Below are 19194 nucleotides of genomic sequence, written 5' to 3'. Positions count from 1 at the left end.
AATAAAAAGTTGTTCTTTGGAAAGATGAGATGTCTCTAGGAACAGTAGTGGAGTACTAAGTCTTACATTTAAGCCTCAAACTTAAATACAGTTCAGAACTGAAAACAAAAATTTAAGTTTTTAAGAACTCTGAAATGAACTATGGAATATTCTAGTGCCTTATCACTAGTCTGCCTAGTTCCCAGGAGAGGTTCAAAGAGGCTGGCTGTGTTAATTATTATGGCTGGCCAGAAAACTCATGATATTTTCTTGGTTATTTTAAGACACTTTTCGGGGGTTTTGCTCTTTGGATTCATAAACTAATATTTCTGAGGAAAAAAAATGTAACAGTTATGCTGTTCTCAATTTAATTTATTGAACATTAATATTAATATTTAAACTGAGCTATTTTTTTAATGCAGTGGCCAAATCTAGCTGTGAATGTGATGTTACTGACTTCAGAGATGTTAGTGGGGGGTAACTTGATACACTTTTTTATTTAAGAAAGTAACTCAAGTATTTTAGACTCTAGGATGGTCCTTGCGAGTGATAAGCAAGATATGTCAATGAAAGAAATAATTATTTGTAAGTCAGTTTTGCTTTGTTTCTTCTTCAGGTGCCTAGTAGTAGAAACACATTGTTATGCAACTTAATAAAAATGAGGTTTTAAGAGCAATGTCAGTTTGTAATTTAGTAAGTGTGTACTGGAATATTGAAGTGCCTACTTTTTTTATTTGTTTTAGTTTGGTTTTTTTTTTCCTGAAGAAGAGACATACAAACTGTCAATTTTCTTGCACTTCCGTAGGTGTCAGGTTGTGTACCTTTATGCCTGTAAGGAGGATCTTAAAATTTAGCACTGTGCTTGCATGTCAACAGATTCTGGTGTTATCTCTGCATTTCTAAGGTTATGAATAATATGTCTGTTGCTTATAGTGAATAGTAGGAACAGGATCTGGATATCTACATGCTGTGTCAGTGTTTCATTTTGGCAGGAATTCTTCTACGGATGTCTGAAGGAGCTCATGTAATGGAGCAGGTGGAAAAACCAAGTAGATCTTCACCGAAGAAGGATGCTTTTGGCTGAGATGGAGCCTCATGAATTTATCTGTTGTGGATTGTTCTAAGTAAAATAGAAGTTGTTTAAAAAAAAAAAACCCCAAAACAAAAAAGGAAAAAAACCCCACCCAAAAAACCCCAAACCCCAGACTAAAACAGAACAGAGTGAGGGATGCTTTTTCAGTGAAATTAAGACAGAAGTCCCATCTAGGAATGGGTTGGAAGTGCAGTCTGAGCGGGTGTTTCTGATTCAAGCTGTGTGGATTCAGAATGATTTTGTTTGCAAGTGTTAGGTGAAACCAGATTCATGGTAGTGTTAACTGTGGATAAGGTGGAGAAATTTTTTTAAATATTCATTTCATGAGGAAATGAGGCTTATGCTATTGCTTTCAGTCCCTGTTCTCCCATTACAGATTTTGAATATGTTGCTCAGTTTTAGTGAAATCATTTATAGTCTCAATTATTTACACTTCTCTTTTTTAATCAGGAACTGAGTAATGATAGAGCTCGACTGCATGCTTCACCAAAGAAAAGGAAGGTTGAATCCAGTCACTGTAGATTCTATAGAAGCTGTCTGGTGTTGAAACATACTTGGAGATTTAGAAGAGCTGTAGCCTATAGCTACCATGTAGGACCATGGGAGATGACAGAACTAAAAGAACTAGGGAACAAGAACACACCTGTATGGAAGCCAGCACTGAACATCTTAATTTCACTGTTTTACATGACCTAGGTGACTTCCATTTGTTTAATGGAAATTAATCAATTCAGTCCGTGAACTGGAGAGCTGTTCAGATGCCCAAAAGCTGAATTCGGCTTTTAGGCTGAGCTTGAGTAGCTTCTTTGTGTCCATCAGTTGTATTGACTAAGTCTCTGCTGACTGTAATGCTCACGTAGCCATGTAACTGTACATGTCTTAAAGTGGAGCCAAATTGCATTCCCAAGTTTCATTGGTTTGGCTGCGTACAGGGTAACACTTTTCTTTAATTTTCTTTTATCCTTTGGCCACATACCTTAGAAAAATTGTTAGTTTTTATGTGTGGTCTCCAGTCTGTATTGATACAAGTCTATTTTACTTAGTAATTTTTGTCTGAAACATTATTTCTGTACTTCCTCGAGCAAAGGTGTGTCAGAGGAGCTCTATCTGTTTGTTTATTAAGTTCTTTTGGGAATCTTTTCTATGCTTTATGTCATGTCAATATGCTTACTTTCTGTAAGAAGATCTGGAGCTATATATGTAATTTTGAAGCTCTTGATTTATCCTTTGGATTAATTTGGCCAAGTTTTATTTTTGGTCTGATAGTGAGGCTTCTCAATGTGTGCTTGAATAACAGAACATTCTCCAAACTACTAGAGAAGATTTTTCTCCTTATTCTAATATTCTTTCATTGACAATGCAGATGGACTGGGTGTATGCAAAGCCTATTTTTCATGTTTCAACTAAGAATTCAGTATTTCTGATGGTCTTGTTTGCAGCGTTGAAAGAACAGATATTTTGAAACCTATACAATATGAGATGGGGTGATCTGTACTAGTGTGAAGACATGTACGCTGACATCTTCATGGCTTGAAAGGTGCTGTTTTCAGCTGTTGTGTTGAAATGGTTGTTTTCAGTTCTTTCTTTTCGTAATAGATTTTGGGTTTCTGCAGAATACTAATGTCTTGACTTAGGAGGAGTGGGAAATAGTAGTAGGAAACTAAAATATCCCTAAGGAGATTGGAGGAAACTGGTTTCATTCCTTGCCATGATAGGACAGGGTTCAAAGGTCTTTGTTGATAATGGTATACAGCCTTATTTACTCTGGGATGGTCGTGTTTTTCATTTGCTAACATTTCCATTACCTGGAGTTCAGCTGCTTTGAACTTGAGTCATACAACTTTTCATATTTGACTATCTAGAATTTTCATAGGGTTAAAAGATTGTCTTGTTGCATGTTTATTAGATTACATACCACCTCCTTTCTCTCTTCCTTAGAGTTGCCAAACTGCTTTAAAAGACAGTCATATTGACTGAATATTTTGGCAGTTTTCTGGAAAGCAATTTTTTTTAAAAAACAAAGCAAAACTGGTGGGAATGAGTTCTCAGTTTTCTTATGTTGTGTAGTCATTGAATACTGAAAGGTTTGTTTCTGAGGCTCAACTAAATGGATGCAGTATTGTAAACTTTTGGTAGTTGTATGTAGGTTTTACTTAAATAAGAAGTTAGGAAATAAAATCAGTATTTCCATATGACCTAAAGATTTAAGATGTTGGAATACTATAGAAAATAAGTCAGAGTAGTTTTTTAGAGTAGTTTGGCTTTGGAAGAATAAAGTGTGGGGAAGAGCTTTCTGCTGTGAACTATGAGAAATCATCTTGAAAGTACATTAGAGTGTTTTTTCTCTGTTGAGGATACTCACGCTCATTGAAGTCAACAGAGAAATTGCTATCAACTTCAGCATTATGTAGACATTTACCTGTTGATCCTAATTCTACTTCCCCAACAGATGTGGAACTGCATCTCATTCTGGTGAATCAGTGATCTGTAAATACAGTGATTAAAAGTGTTGGTTTTAGAAGTGGAAAAATTGGGAAATTTGCTAAGGAAACTACTAAAACTCCTACAGCTTCGCAGAATGCTATGCATGCCATCTGAGACTCTTACAACATTTATTATGGGCATATTGGGTGACAATTGATGTCTATTAATGTATCCCTCCACTTATTCTTTAAGCAATGTAACGCTTTCTAATAGTTATCCATTTACAGTGAGCTAAAAGCAGTGTAAATACAGGAAATACTTTGTCTATTTTGAATTAAATTTATTAGTTGTTGCTTTTTGTTTTGCAGGAAATTTTTTTTAACAGATTCTGGTTTTGTTTCATAAAGTAATTTGGTTTTCACTGATAATGATAGGTTAATTTTATTAGGTGTTTGTTATTTATGTGTTTTAGAACGCATTTTACATATTCTGTTGTGTGCTAGTTTGCTGTGTATTGGCAAAAGTAAATTGGGTGATGTTTGTAAATACAGTAATTTTCAGGTTTTTTTCCCTAAGCTGCTTATTCAGCATTACGCAGGCTGTAGATCCCTGTGTTCTAGCTCTGACATTACAGCTGACAGAAATTCCTGCCTTTTAGAATAGTTTCCTGTCTCTTACAGTCGTGCTTGAGCAACCATATATGGGGCTGGGACTTAGGCAGGTCACTGAAATTTGGACACTGGTCTTAAACTTTCTATCTGAATGTTACTTTAAACTGAAAATGTTCAGTGATACAGTTTACAGTGTATACAGTATAATTTAAAGGGTCATTGAATTGTATCATCAAAGACATGGGTAGTTGAGGATGGAAATTTAGTTTTTGTTTCTTGTTTTTTTTTTTATATTTTTAACAGCTGAAACCCACATGTAGGGGAACTGTGCTGCAAATAATTTGCAATGTTCTACAAAAGTTTGTCAAAGAATTATTATATGGTCTTTTGTTCAGACCCCTGCTGACATATCATCTCTTAATTGCTGGATATAAATAACATCCAACTAGTAAATGTTACTCATGTTTATTTTTTCAGTGGTATATTTCATATGTAATATCTTCATTCTGAAGCTCAGTATGAAGTATACAACTCATATGGAATGTTGATTTAACAGTTCATGTTCATCCACTTGTGTGGGGTTTTTTTGTTTGTTTGTTTCAGAATTTCTGATCCCCCAGTGATTTTAATAATTATTTCAGCTTCATTACTGGAATAAAGATAGAGAATTTTTCTTGTGTGAGCAAGATTGCAGGCTGTTACTGATCTCTGTTTCTACTAACAAACTGCATGGTTTTGTCACTTCTTGCATACAAACCTATGACAGAATATTGTTAATATTGGGAAGTCAAGGGTTCAGAAATTATCAGATTAGTTTTTTAAGTACAGTTTTGGCAATAACTTATATCTGCATTTATTTCAGCCTTCTTGGGCATATGACTTTTGATATACCTGTAACTGAATACATGATTTTTTTTTTTATAGTACTGTAGCTTTGATCAATGAACAATAACAGGTTTTTTTGGAAATTCACCAGAACTATCAGACTCCTGCCTTGCTTACTGAAGAAGTTAAGAGGAGATATATTGCATCAGGGCAGAATACTGTGGAAGAATATTTTGTCATTATTATCAGAATGTCTGGGTATCATAGCAGGTGGTACAGCAGTTGAAGAGGCAAGGATCTGTAAAGTGATGCTGAAAAGCCAACATCCATACTAGATGTGCTTTAGGAGTTTTATTTCAGACTAGCATTAGCCTGGTCCTGTGGACTTGAACCTCATTAGCTGTTGGAGTCCAGTCAGGTAGTTTTATCAGAGGCAATTTTTTGTTTCAGGGATTCTGAAACTGTTCCATTATGATAACTAAAGCATGGTAAGGAAGAATGATTGAGGGGTTGTCTTCATAAGCAAGTTCTGAGCTGAACTACAATGCTAATGCAATTTTACTGGTATATACACAAGAGGAATGAATGGAGAGAGCTGGAATTACAGACATAGCACATATAATTCTAGGAATGTCTACTTTATGAATCTTTAACATTGCTGAAAGTGAAAAGAAGGTTTTGTAAAAAAGATGCTTGAATGATACCATGGAGAGTTGCCACCTTTTCTTGTCTTCTGCAAGGTCATGTATTTCGTTGAATCATTTTAAACCACAGTGTTTAGAGATGGTCACCAGTTATTGCTGCTCATTTCCTAGGCTTTATTTTGACAAGTTAAGAGGTGGGGGTTTTGTTTCTGTTTTTACTTCCCCCTCAAAATGCTAAGCATTCATTACTATAACTCGAATCACTGGAAGCTTGATTTGATTGTAGAAGGTTCCACATAAAACTGTATTATCTGAAAAATGAAGTCTTATGTCTAGTATTGGATACCCCAAAATCTGTGAATACTTTAAGTTTTAATCTCTATGAGTCTCCATTCCTCATCTGTATCCAGATTCAGTTTCTGTTTTTACTTTTGTGATTAATTATTTATATGTGAACCATGCCTATACTATGGTGATCATCACCAAAGGATGATCATTAATGCCACAAGGATTAGTGTTATGCTAGGTTTTTCCTTGTGAGTTGACAGGTTTAGTAAGAGAAACAGCTTGTCTGCTCAGTCAGAATTGCCTGGTACATTATTTTAGTTGTTTTTCCATCTGTTGGAAATTGATTTAAAACTGAAATTCAGGCTATTAAGTGATAGCATAAAACAGAGACTTTACTGGGTTTTTTTAGGAGCAAAAAGGTCATCTTCTCTGTTATCTTACTGTCATTTGAATTAACCAAATAGGTAATGGTTATAGGAAGCTGCCTTTGTAAGCAGGTATTTGGAAAGGGAGGGGGCTTTCACAGATATCTTATGGTACATAAAGGAAGTCTAAAAAATCCTGTTTCCAATTCCAGAGAAGAGTTTACTGTTAAAGATGCAGTTGTGTCCCAGTCCTCTGTTTTGTCCTGGTTACCTGAAGTGGTTCCTGTGCTGTTTGCTGAAATACTGTCCTCTAGGCTTTTCATCCAAGTTTCCATTTTCTGCTCTGCTGTTGTCGTGTCTCCCCGCCCCTGCCCCGTCCAAATCTACTCTTGCTGCAATTAGCATCCTGATATTTTTCTGTCTCGTGGTCTTTCTTTCTCCTTTTCGCTAGATGAAGTTTGCATGTTTGTCTGTGTTAACCTGAATCCCAGAACTGGGAGGCGAAGATGATGGGGCATGGCCGCCTGGGTTCAAGATTAGCTTGTCATTTTGAATGCCTTTAGGCCTATGTATACACTTGTTTGAGCTGTGTATGCATACTTATGCAGTATTAAACAGTGATATTGAGATGCTGAGCCTTGCTCCGGGCTAGTGGCATCTTTTACATTTTACCAGATTTGTAATGATAGTGTGAGCTGCTTTTTCTACAGCGAGTGGATATATTTTTTTGTCTGCTGCAAAGGCATACCCAGCTGACCATATCAAAGTTTGCAGGACTTTGCTGTTAAATTAAAAAAAATGTATGCAAAGCTTTCATGTCTCCTATTCTTTTATTTTGTTTATTTCTGAATCTTTTGTAAAAGCACTCAAATTTCTGTTGTGCTGGGTTGATAATGATGATGCACTCTTCAGGATTTTTATGGTGTAACTAGAAATTGCTATGGAAGAGCTCTCATTCCAGTATTAATTACACTTAAGTTATATTAGCTAGACAGTTATTTACTTTATCTTCTGATATCTTATAAAATATAAAACTGCTTTTATTATGTGTCTTGGTAAGCTGTTTGTATATATCTTCTAAGGCAGCTGAGGATTTTTTTACCTTTAAAATTTATAAAACTGAGGAAAATGTAAGTACGGTTTTACAGTTGACTTAAACTGATTAAAGATCATACTGAAGCTGAAATGTTATGTGAATGGAAAGAGACAAAACTTAAAACTGCTGCTTTTAATGCAGTTGTCTTGTGAAACCTCTGTGTAAGTTACAAGTCTAAATTTAGTGTTACTGTACAGTTTTGACTGTCCTTAAGTTGATAGTACTCAAAATTACTGGAAACTTGTGTGGAATTGTTCTTCAGTGCAATTATTGTAAGAGGTACATAACCTCCCATTAGTATGACTAGTTGCTAGTGTGATGGGTTTGCTAGGTATAGATTTCAGAAACAGAATTAATTTTTGAATGCTGCTTCATATTGTGTGTGTGTTTTTCTGTTTTTATTGCTTGCATTAGTGTCTGAAGTCCATATATCTCCTGATGTTCTTCTGGAGAACCCTGTGCTTTCTTCCTGCCTGGTTCCTTCTGACTCATTTGGTTTATCAGGTGATAACGTGGCAACAACTATTCAAACAGTCAACAATGTTATAAATGCAGCTGTTCCTGAAGAACAGGTAAAACCACAATTTCTGTGTTTCAGTATGGGAACTTGATGTATTAAATGTCTTAGCATTGTATCTTTTCTGTGCAAATTTAGATTGAATTGCCTTTTAGGAGCAAAAGGTCCTTGGGTTTCTGTGATACAGGTTTTGAAGTAAAATTTTTAAATTGTGTGTAAATCCTATAACTGGGAGACACCGTACTACTTTGGTGTGGAGTACAAGAGATATAAGTGTGTTAAAGACTTATTATAAGTTAAAGGCATTCTGATAGTGCTAGGCATGAAAATAGGAAACAATAGCAGGAAGGTTCTCTTAAAAAAATTTGTTACTGTTAAAGCTGTAAAGATTACAGCTGTACATGTATGTCATACTTGTATGTTTTCTCAAGTGGTTTCAGGATTAGAGAATTAACATTTAATCTTAATTATAATTAAATCAATTTTAGTTTTATTTTTTATTTTACTTTATTTTTTCCCCCATTAAAGTTGGTGGGTTTTTTTTTTTTGGTGATCTGACACTCTCCTAGTTGTGATCTTGATCTCTCCTTGTGGCTACGATACTGCTGAGAACTGATCTTAGCTTTTTGTTGGGCATGAAAGTGTTTAGTTTTTAACTAAATGATTAGGTAAGCAAGGGAGGGAAAAGAATTTCTGCCTGGAGATTAGCACAAGAATTCTAGATTGCTGTGGATGAGAATTAATTAGATTTACCCTCCCAAGTGAGTTTTTATTGCCATTGATTTTAGTGCCATCCATTTGAACAAGTTTATTGATTGTAAAGTTCCTCGTTTCAGGATGCATAGAAGTATATACTTGAATTAGAAAGTGCTCTTGTCTTTCTCTGAACCAATCAATATTTTGGGCTAGTTTGCGACCCTCTGGTTTTCAGTACTTGGTTTCTTATCCTTCAGGTAGTCTGATCAAGTCCTAGGGCTACTCATGGTGAAAGTTGAATTTGACAATTAAGTCAGATTTCCATAATCTGACCATTTAAAAGCTTTGCTCTAGAGCTATTTAAACAATTTGTACAAATAAACTGACTCTTACTGGTTTTCCTTTGAGTGTCATCTGTGTGTTCACACTTCCAGGAAGGCTGTGGCTAGTACAGTTCCGATAGTTCAGTCTTAGTAATGAATTAGTTACTGTTTTGTATTTGTTCCTAGCCTAATGTTCTGGGGAAAGCCTATATATAAAAAGTAAAGAAGAGATGTGCCCAAATGCAAATGATACCAAGGAAATTTTCTTAGAAATCTGAAAGTTGTGGGTTTTTTTCTTGAGAGGGGGGAGTGTTTGTTTTCTTTTTTGACTGATGCCAGCCAGGGCCATTTTCTATGTTGAAAGCTCTTCATCTGCCTCTCTGACAATGTTCTGATAAGTAAACTTCTATTCTGGCAGAGCGATCAACATACGCTTTTCTTCAGCCACAACAGATCCTATGCTTTTTGATTTTGGCTATCAGTGAAATGTGAATATCCTGTATCTTTTCTTGTTTGAGCTAGGCCAGCAACTTCAGCTTGTGTGTTCTCTGGAAAGAGCACTTTGGATATTCCAGAATACTATGGCTTTGGTGTATTTTTTAAAACTAAAAAGTCATTTGGTTAGGTAAACTTACTAAAAATAAGAAATACACTTTTTTACTTGTGAATAATTACGTATGCAAATTCTAGTTGTAGGCCATGTTTCAGTTTTTATCATCTTCTTGTGGTCAGCTACTGACAGACCCATGGTTCCATAAAATCTCTTCTTAATGCAGGAAATAACACAAGCTAGAGAATACAGTATTATCAAGTGTTACTAAAGGAAGAGAGGGAGTTGAAAGGAGGTCCTTTAGCATTATTTTGAAATGGAGATCAGACTTTGCACTTTTGAATAAAACTAAAGGAAAATGATGGGCATAAAGCTGTAATAAAATATTCTTACACCTGTTAGAGGAGGATGTTAGGATAACTGTATTCTTCTATAATTATATCTCCAGAACCTCCTGAGGTTTCATGTTAAAAATTCAATGTTTCAGGTTCCAACATCAGAATATTTGCAGTGCCAGACTCTAATCTTGAGTAGTACTCAGAAGTAGAATTAGCACATCTAGCTTCTCTTTGCTTCTTCCAGAAGGGGAATTCAGAGCACAAACTGCATTCTTACTGGCTGTTTTGTCTACTGGATGTTATGTATCCATGTATGGTCAAGATCTCAGCTATTTTTGTTTGTTTCTTTCTTTGAATCCTTTAAGACATACTTATTTATTGAAAAGTCAATATATTATTTGAGTGTCTGTTTGGAATAAAAGGTGTTAAGGGAATGGACTAAATCAGATCAGTCAAATCTCTCTTAAACACATTGAGATATTCCTTTCACCACCCCTCTCCAAATCTCAAGCACTCTTGGCTTCAAATTGTTGTTGAAAAGTGGCAGCTGAAGTTAATTTACCAGCTTTTTCCTTTGAAGTTCCTTTGCTGTGATATAAACAAGTTTTTGCCCTTTTTTTTTAAGAAGAAAAAAAAAAAGCTTTGGCTCTTGTTAATTATACCACAAAATATTTTAAACCTCACCTAATTTATTTTTGTGCTTTTCTGAAAATAAGGGCTTATTATTAGTATTTCATCTGGTTTGGGTTGTGAATTCTAGAAGCCTTCGTTTCAGTTTTTGTACTTCTACAGTTCACTGAAATAGCATTAACTAAGTGTTGTAGACATGTCCCAATTACTCTTATTCTGTTGGTCTGGCCTGAAATTGAGATATTTATTTTAGCACAAAAAAATCTGTATTCCCTTTCCATGGCTACTGTTTGCAGTCTGCATTGGGTGAAAACATGGAGTAACTAATCCAAGGAGAGTTTATTTCCCTGTAAGCCTGATGCTTTGAGATAGATGATTCAGTTTCACTTCTGTCTCTTTTCACCTCTTTTGAGTGTTTTGACCTCATTGGAAACTGAGGTATCTGTGCCATCTTCCTCCTTAAAGCCTTCTCCTAAAGTATTCTTGAAAAGCAGTTGAGGAGATTGGAAGGATTGATGTGAATGCATCTAGAATTACTAGCTACTGTTCCACTGTTGGAGCTTTCTTTTTGGCCAGCACATCCTACATGTGAGAGTGTGCATGGCCAATTTCAGAGAAGTGTGGTTTCAAAAAAGTAACCTTAGTATTTACAGTTCTTAAGTTCTGTAATGTCATCTGGAAATGAAATTTGACTTGACTGGAATGTTAAATTCCCTTTACCATTTCCTTTACCATTTTGTTTCTCGTATGTATTAGATTCAAGCAGATATTCCAGTTGCCTCTTTGAATGTAATTGAAGACAAGACTTTAGTTACATCAACCATTGCTTTGGCTGATGCTGAGACACAGAGAACAAATGAACCGAAGAGCTACCTTCAACAAGCTTTTGCAAACCTAGAAATCAAGCTTTGCACTGCTGAAGAAGAAAAATTAAAAATTAAAAAGGTATGAATAGTTTTTTAATTAAAATATTTGGCATTTATATAGGATTTAAATATAGTTGGAGCTGGCAGAGATTTGCAGTGCAATTTTTTGTAGAAATTAACCAAATTCCAGAGAAATTGGCCAAATTTAGCCAACATACTTCCCCCCCCCCCCCCCCCCCCATATGTCTGGTATCTATTTTAGGCTGAATTTTTCTAAAGTTTCAGAAACTTTTTTTTTTTTCCTGGGGGTGGGGGTCAGGTGGAAAGACAGGTTTTCTTAACATGAAGCCATGTGGTTAGAAGGTATAGTGATTCCCTCATGTTTTGGGAGTGAATGTGTGGTCACTGAAGTTGAAAACGTCTTCGGCTATCTTTATGAACGTAACACGTAACACTTTTTGTTTCCACCCCCGGGAATTCTGGTAACTAATTTCTTCATATTCCTTCTGAGCTGAATATGACAGAGTACCAAGCAGGGCTGTGCCTGTAGTTATGTGTCTGAGTTAGCAAAAGGTCACTGAGGCATGGGAAAGTAAGTTTAATTTCTGCTGTTCTTAATGCTGTTCCTTGATAGCTATCAAGGTGTGCTAGGGAAGGAGGAAATGGCTTGTTGGAAATGAAAATGAGGATGAGTAACCAGAGCCAAAGACGAGGAGGTCTGGTATGGATTGATTTTGCTTAGGAATTAAGTGTATAGAGGAGGGCTGGAAGGGGAGCATGAAAACAGACTGTAAGAGGAGACAGGTTGAGAGCTAGGCTCTGAATTGAAGTGTTGCAGTTTCTATCTCTACAGTTGAATCAAAGACTTCGAATTGTAAGAACTGTTTTTATTATTTTGTCCAAAAGCAGGACTGAACTAAGCAGACCTGCTCTTTCTGTCCTCCTTATGACCCTCTCAGTTGTGCCTTTGTTTGAATAGCTGTCCAGTGATCTGACAGGTCATTTGTTTCTATACTGGCTTCCTGCGTGGCTGCAGAAGTAGTTGTTCCTGAGCAACTGAAAGAGTTCCAACTGCTTATGTATAGTAGGAATGAATTTGGTAGGAGCAACAGCTGCATTAAGGAAAAAAAAAATTACCTCTTTGTATAGCAAATAATTCTGAAGTTTATTGTCAGTAGTGTCATTCTCCTTCCTCTCTATTAGTTCATGCTGGGCAGGCTTCTACAAGATCACAAAATATTTTAGAATTTTATTCATTTTGGAGATGTAGGTAAAGATCATTAGGGCTGTATGTAATAGGATTTCTGCCTTTTTAGTGAAACCATTTCCTAAAAGTACATTTAATATGCTGTTTTTCAAATGCAGAAAGACAGAACAAGCTATTAGAAATATGGAAATAATTAGGATAGGATAGAATAGTTCCAGTTGGAAGGGACCTACAACAATCATCTGGTCCAACTGCCTGATCACTTCAGGGCTGACCCAAAGTTAAAGCATGTAGTTAAGGGCATTGTCCAAATGCCTCTTAAACACTGACAGGCTTAGGGCATCGACCACCTCTCCAGGAAGGCCGTTCCAGTGTCTGACCACCCTCTCGGTAAAGAAATGCTTCCTAATGATCAGTCTAAACCTCCCCTGGCGCAGCTTTGAACCATTCCCACACATCCTCTCACTGGATCCCAGGGAGAAGAGCTCAGCACCCCCTTCTGCACTTTCCCTCCTCAGGAAGCTGTAGAGAGCCATGAGGTCACCCCTCAGCGTCTTTTTCTCCAAAGCAGACAAACCCAGTGACCTTAGCCACTGCTCATATGACGTGCTTTCCAGGACATGCCTTATATTTTAAATATCTTGTACTTCTTGAAAATATTGTCTCAATCTAAGGACTGTAATCAGAGTTTTCTTGCACAACCCTTTATCTCTGTGTATATTATGATAGCAAATGTCATTGTCTTCAGAAATGAAGTTAGTTGGAATGATCAACTGAATCTGTATTTTCACAATTGCAAATGTTTGTAACTTAATGTTTTTTATTTTGTAAACTTTATAGAAATTAGAATATTTACTGGAAAAACATAGTATTCTAGAAACGGATTTCTTGAAGGAAAAAAAAGAAAAAGTAATTTCACATCAAGATCATTACAAGACGCTCCAGGTAATTTCTTTCTTGTGGTATCTTAATCTTTGTCAGAGGGTTTTGTATAGAGTATGTTTATGTCTGACAAATACTCTGTTAAGTGTCTACAGGCCTGCTCCAAAGCCTTTTGAATTTAAGGAATTTCTAAGGTCTTTAGATCAGAGCCTTACTTTTGACATTAGTGGGAATATAAGTTTACTAGCCCACTTGTATAAGTACATTGTTCTAACTCGGATCACTTATCCTTATTATGATCTATTTCGTAGAACAGATGAAAAAAACCCACTTTGCACAGTAGATGTGTGTTTAACAGCATGACTTAGCATGTTCTAGAGTAGCTGTGGCCAATTATTTGTAAAGTATTAGCTGACTTGAATATGGGATAGTTTGGGTAATAAAAATCTGTAAAGTGTAATTAGATGCTAAGCAATGGAATTGAAATTGCTTCCATTGCGAAAATCAACACTGTTCATTAAATACAAGTCTCACATACAAGAAAAATTTTTCATTGACATTTTCAGTATTCTTCCAGTGTTATAGCAGGACAAACTAAATATTATAGGCTTACAACATTTCAAAAGTTTCTTGTTGATAATTCAGCTTCATTTAATTTTTTTGCTGCTGTGGATGGTTTTTATGTAGCTACTGCATTGTTTCCCATTTGTACTTAAGGGTTGCTGTAATAATTTATTGAAATACTAGCTGCAGTACTTCCTAGAACTTATCATAATATAATCATCTACTCTTTTTTCTTTTTTTTTCTTGTTCATGTGTGTAAGATCCTACTCAATGAAAGAAATGTTTGCTTAGCTATGTTATAAAAATGTTTTGCTTAAAAACCTTCTGATTTATGGAGTATCATACTGGCTGAAGTTAATGATCATCATGAACTCTTGACAGTAGAATTAGTGGATTTTATTTTTTAATACTTTCATGATGCTCCTCAAGCAGAAGTATTTAAGTAGTGGAAATGTTACTGAGGTTTGCAAGTATCAGTCTGTCTGTATCATACCTCTGAGGTACTACGGTTTTCAAGAACAGCAATGAAAGGGTCATACTTTGTAGAAAACCTCATTTACTTCCTCTTGTTGTCTTCTGGATATAGCCAGAATCAAATCAGAGAAGAAAAGTGAGTCATGCTTCTAAGAGTTGACAGTTAAAATTACTTTCCTGAAACTTGAATATTGGATGCCTTCTGTTAGTACAGCTTTTAATGCCAATTCCTTTTGTCTTTCTCCTTTGGCTTCTACAACACTAGGGTCAACACCTGTGGCCACACACTGAGTAAATCTGGCAGCTACACAGTACAGATGTCTGTCTCGCTAGCATTTCTTTTTCCAGTAGAAACAGCTGGTTATTAGTGCTGTTAACTTGAAAATCTTGAAAGCAGACTGTAGTGGTGACTCTGGCATAGCTTTGGGAAGTCTCAGGATAAGACTTCCAACTGAAGTGATTCAGACATCGTAAGCTGTAGGTGTGCATTGACTTAATTCCTCTTAAATTAAATTTCTGTGTTAATATTTGAGTATAATATGTAAAACAAATGCCTCATGAGATAGTTCTAACTATTTTTTACATGAACATGCATTATTTCCTGCACCTTTATATTTACTAATTAACTGACTTCCTGCACTTGTGACATTCTCAAAAGCTAGTTTGGAGGTAATAGAGCCAGTCAGTTAGTCAGATCTTTAACAAGGTGATATTTAGATTAGACTCCCTTCTTTTTTTGTGAAGCTATTGTGCTTAGTCCTGAGAGAAGATTTCATTAATCTTTGTCAACTAAGCCAGTAATTTTTTTTCATCTCTTCCTATTGATTTCTGCCTCAGTTAAGGGTAACAGTTATGTTACCACAGGTTTGTTGTCACAAAATTGCTTCAATAAAATATGCTTTCAGGTTTTTTGATATAAAAAATATATTTTGGAAAAAAAAGGTAGGAACATAAAGCATATTACAGATGTTTTCTCTGAGCTGGGTTAGCATGCTGATGAAGTGAATTGTGTTCTGGACTAGTCACAAACATTCTTCATCGTAGGTGTGAAAAAAGCCTTATACTTAATTTGGTAGTACTGAAAATAGAAGAACTGAAGGGGAGCGATAATCACTGTTCCTAATCGGGGGGCAGAATTCCAAGTCTAACCAATAGATGACAATGGAGTGTTGCCACATTTATCCTTGTGTAAAAGAGAAAAGTAAAAAGTTCTGTGTTTTGTCTAACTAAAATTAGCTTTAGAAAATCAAGATTGAACAGAGCATGTAGTATTTTCACATTCTTAATGTTGTTTCCATATGTTATTACAACAAGAGACAGTAAAGGGGCCGCAGTGGGTTCATAAATAGAATAAACAAATTGCTATTAACTAGTATTATAGAATTGTTTGGATATTTAATGCAATTGTCTCTCTGAGATCTTGAATTCATACAAGCTGGTAAAATTAGTGTTATGATTCCCACATTCCCACTTCCGTCTTTGTAGTATTTAAGAGGCAGGATAACATACTGTAATTCTAACTTCTTTGCATACGAAATGTAGCTGAGTTAAAATTGCTGTGGGAAGTGTAATTTTAGTTTTCTTGACTTGTGTGCAGTGTAACAACCATACAGTAGCATAAATGCAATGTTAGCCTTATAATTCCTTGCTTATTTAGACAGGAAGGAAACAGGTGCAAATGTATGTCTTGATTTTTCTTTTTTTTTTGTTGCTATGTCAGTCTTATTTTTTCCCTTTTTTTGATCACATTCATTTCAACTTTTAACACCTCAGCTTTTCTCTAAATGTGAAGTGCTGCATATTTTCAAGACATTTAATGCTAGTAGGTAATGCATGTTTTTGACTATAATGTAGATTTAGTGGTTATTTTAAACCTATAAATCTACAATTTTGCTGCGGCCCCATTGCAATATGTTGTACAAACGAATAAATGCTGCATTTTGAAACTATCAAACCCCAATTTGTAATATAGTGAAAAAACATCAATAGCAAAATGAATACTCCTATTTAGGAGTTGATGTTCTCTTATTTGCAAATCAGAGAGGGAACATTTAATTTGAGAAGGGAAAATTGTGCCTGGGTTCTAGTGCTCTGAGTAGGAACTTAATTCTTTGCACAGATTGTTTAGCTGATAAGACTTCGGATGTTTGGTCTATTTACAGACAACTGGTTTTGATGATTCACTAAGAATTGGATCATACTTTTCCTCTGCTATTTCTTTGATTTACCACATGGTTGCATTTGAAGTAATGCTGCACTGCTGCTGGAAAATTCTAGTTGCGGTTATATGCATTTTTTTCCCATCATCAACCCTTTCTGGAAGTTAAGTAGGCTGTTTTTTTGAAGAACAATATAGTTAATGTGGTGTGATCCTTCTTTCTGAAATAGACTCTTTTTTCTTTTGGCAACTGACATCTATTCTTCTAACTTAACAAATCTATAGTTGTTTTGAAAGCACCGAAAGTGTTTTCTTTTGGAATCCTTTGTTTCTGTTCTGCCTGTTTTTATGGAATGTTTTTTAAATTTTTATTGAAAAAGTGACTTTAATGTGCTTATTTTATTTAGTAATATTCCTGTTGTTGCAAAAAATCATGATTAGAAATGAATTAGGTTAGTACTTTGATTTCATTTTGAGTGATATTTTTGTGTGTAAAAAAGCAGGTCAGCTAGACTCCCTGTTTAAATAATCCTTTAGAAAGGTAGGACAGGAGGCTTATACTGAAGAAAACATTGACAGATGAGTATGTAATGATCCAAAGAAACTTCACTAGGTCATGCAGTAACACCTAGCTGGGATTAAATGGCATGGTAAGCTAAGTACAATCATTGCTGCTATTAGATGTTGTTTCATTTATTTATTCTGTAACTGTTGCTGTTTGTTGAATTTTTTCATTTCAGTACATCAGATGTCCCATTTCAATTATAAAGCTTCAAATTATGAGGAAAACACTTTAAGTGCAGTTAAGTAAAGACAGGAAAAGGTAAACTTGAGACTTTGGGCTAATTTCTTCCCTCCTAATTCTGAGAGATGAGTTAATTTTTATTCTGATTAATATTGACTATTAATTTGGGGTTTTTATATATTAGACCTATATATCACACACTTTAATATAAGACAGAATGCATACTTGGTTGTCTGTCTCCTTTTTTTTTTTTTTTTGGAGATGATGCTTCAAAACTTTAATATACTTTGTAAGGCATATAAGAGTTAAAACTTTGTTAACGCTAGATTCATCATACAATTTTGCCTTTAAGTAGAATTGTACAAACAGTGATTTTGATGTACTTAAAATTTAGGACTGAACATAATATGAATTTCAAAAATTGCACCTAATACATGTAAAAATTTGCTTGTATTCATATGGTGTTGAAATAGGAATGCTAAATAACGTGGCTGAATGTGATGATGCCTGATTTTATGCGTTTGGATCCTTTTGATTTTTTTCCCGTCTTTCTTTTAGTATTTAAAGTGATGTGTCCTAGCTGTTGCTCCCCACCCCCTTCATGTAGTTTCTTGTTTTCAGGATTGAATTAAGCTTCATAGTATTTCATAATGTATCTTAAGATCTTTGATTTTAGATTCAAACAATGTCATAGTAATCTCAATAAAATAAATGGCTGAATAAGTAAATACTGGCTCTAGTGGTTACATGCTGAACGCCCTAGAATGAAAAGAATTTCTCTTGGAGGAGAGTTGTAATCGCAAAAATGTAATGCCAAGAAAAGAAACAAGGTAACTAATTTTGTCTTGGTAATGGCAAAATTCAGTTTTGCAATGATGACAGAAGATGTTCCAAAAGTAAGTAGGGATGTTGGTTGCTGAGAAGAGTAAAGCACCTTTGGAGAGCTGTGTTTCGAGGGTTGAAAGTTCAGTGACGTTTCAAGAAGGGGAGGAGGACAGCAGTTAAAAGTGAACAGAAGGTACTAAGAGGGATTGAGGAGTGGGAAGGTAATGGTAGATATTACCATTCCTCACTACTCCCAGTGTGATCTTGTCCAAGGGCTAGTACTTCTTCTAAGGGACCTTGTCTTATAATGGTGATGCCATGTGGTGCTGATCTGGACACAGAATAGCTGGTGTGCATAGGGCATAGACAACTGTGAGTTAGGAGTAACTCTTCTGGTTTGTGCCTTTCCTAAGGCACCTCTTCTTTCCCAGTTCCCTGCATCATTGGATTTTTGACCTTCCTCCTCCTCTGTTTTTATTCCTTCTTCTATTTCCCCACTTGTTCCTGGCCTTGCTTACCTAATGGATAAACTCAGCCCTTCTGTGCCATCCGTCTGCCTTCACCCCTTCCTTTCTTATCCAGTGTTGAAAACTGGGGAGTATAATTTTGCCCCTAATATGGGTGCTTCCTAGCATTTGAGAGAATAAACTGGGGTCTCTAACTTCCCCAGCCTCTGTTTTGCTGTTGATACAGGAATGGTGTCCATTTCTAGCCAGTGCTAGACCTACAATATGTGATCCATCAGCTGTCCATATTGTGAGGATTCTCAGTGGCTGAAACCTGAGGACACTTGAGAGAAATATGAAATGCACATCTACCTTGAATAATACGCCTGTTCATGTTGACAATAGGAAGGTGTCAAAGTTTGTGTATTTGGAATGAACACAGATGATCCCAAAGGTTAAGCTCCCTGTTCTGGAAGACCCCTGTATTATGCCTTTAATGTACGTAAGCAATCCTGGTCTTGTATGAACATTCATTTCCTAAAGTAACTTCAAGAAGCAATCTTGCAGTTGGTTGTCTAGCAAAACAAGCTCTTAGAAGCTCTTGCAGTTGAAGTGACAGGGTGAAATGATTGTGTTTCCTAATGCTGG

The 19194-nt window shown here is 35.7% G+C and overlaps 1 protein-coding gene across 8 annotated transcripts in view; it reads left to right on the top strand.

Moving 5' to 3' along the window:
- The window catches only part of CCDC91 (coiled-coil domain containing 91), a 159649-nt gene that overhangs the window by 31302 nt on the left and 109153 nt on the right, over window positions 1-19194 (top strand). For 7 of the 8 annotated variants that reach the window (XM_069806818.1, XM_069806822.1, XM_069806819.1 and 4 more), the window contains exons 4-6: window positions 7740-7897; window positions 11136-11324; window positions 13293-13397. In XM_069806818.1, the coding sequence (XP_069662919.1) occupies window positions 7740-7897; window positions 11136-11324; window positions 13293-13397 (452 nt within the window). The remainder of the gene's footprint in view (window positions 1-7739; window positions 7898-11135; window positions 11325-13292; window positions 13398-19194) is intronic. The other variant, XM_069806824.1, reaches the window with a different exon arrangement.

This window comes from Haliaeetus albicilla, chromosome 19 (genome assembly GCF_947461875.1).
Source record: "Haliaeetus albicilla chromosome 19, bHalAlb1.1, whole genome shotgun sequence".
In the NCBI taxonomy this organism is placed as follows: Eukaryota; Metazoa; Chordata; class Aves; order Accipitriformes; family Accipitridae; genus Haliaeetus; species Haliaeetus albicilla.
The sequence above is the reverse complement of the archived record's forward strand: the minus strand, read 5'-3'. Positions and strand labels throughout refer to the sequence as shown.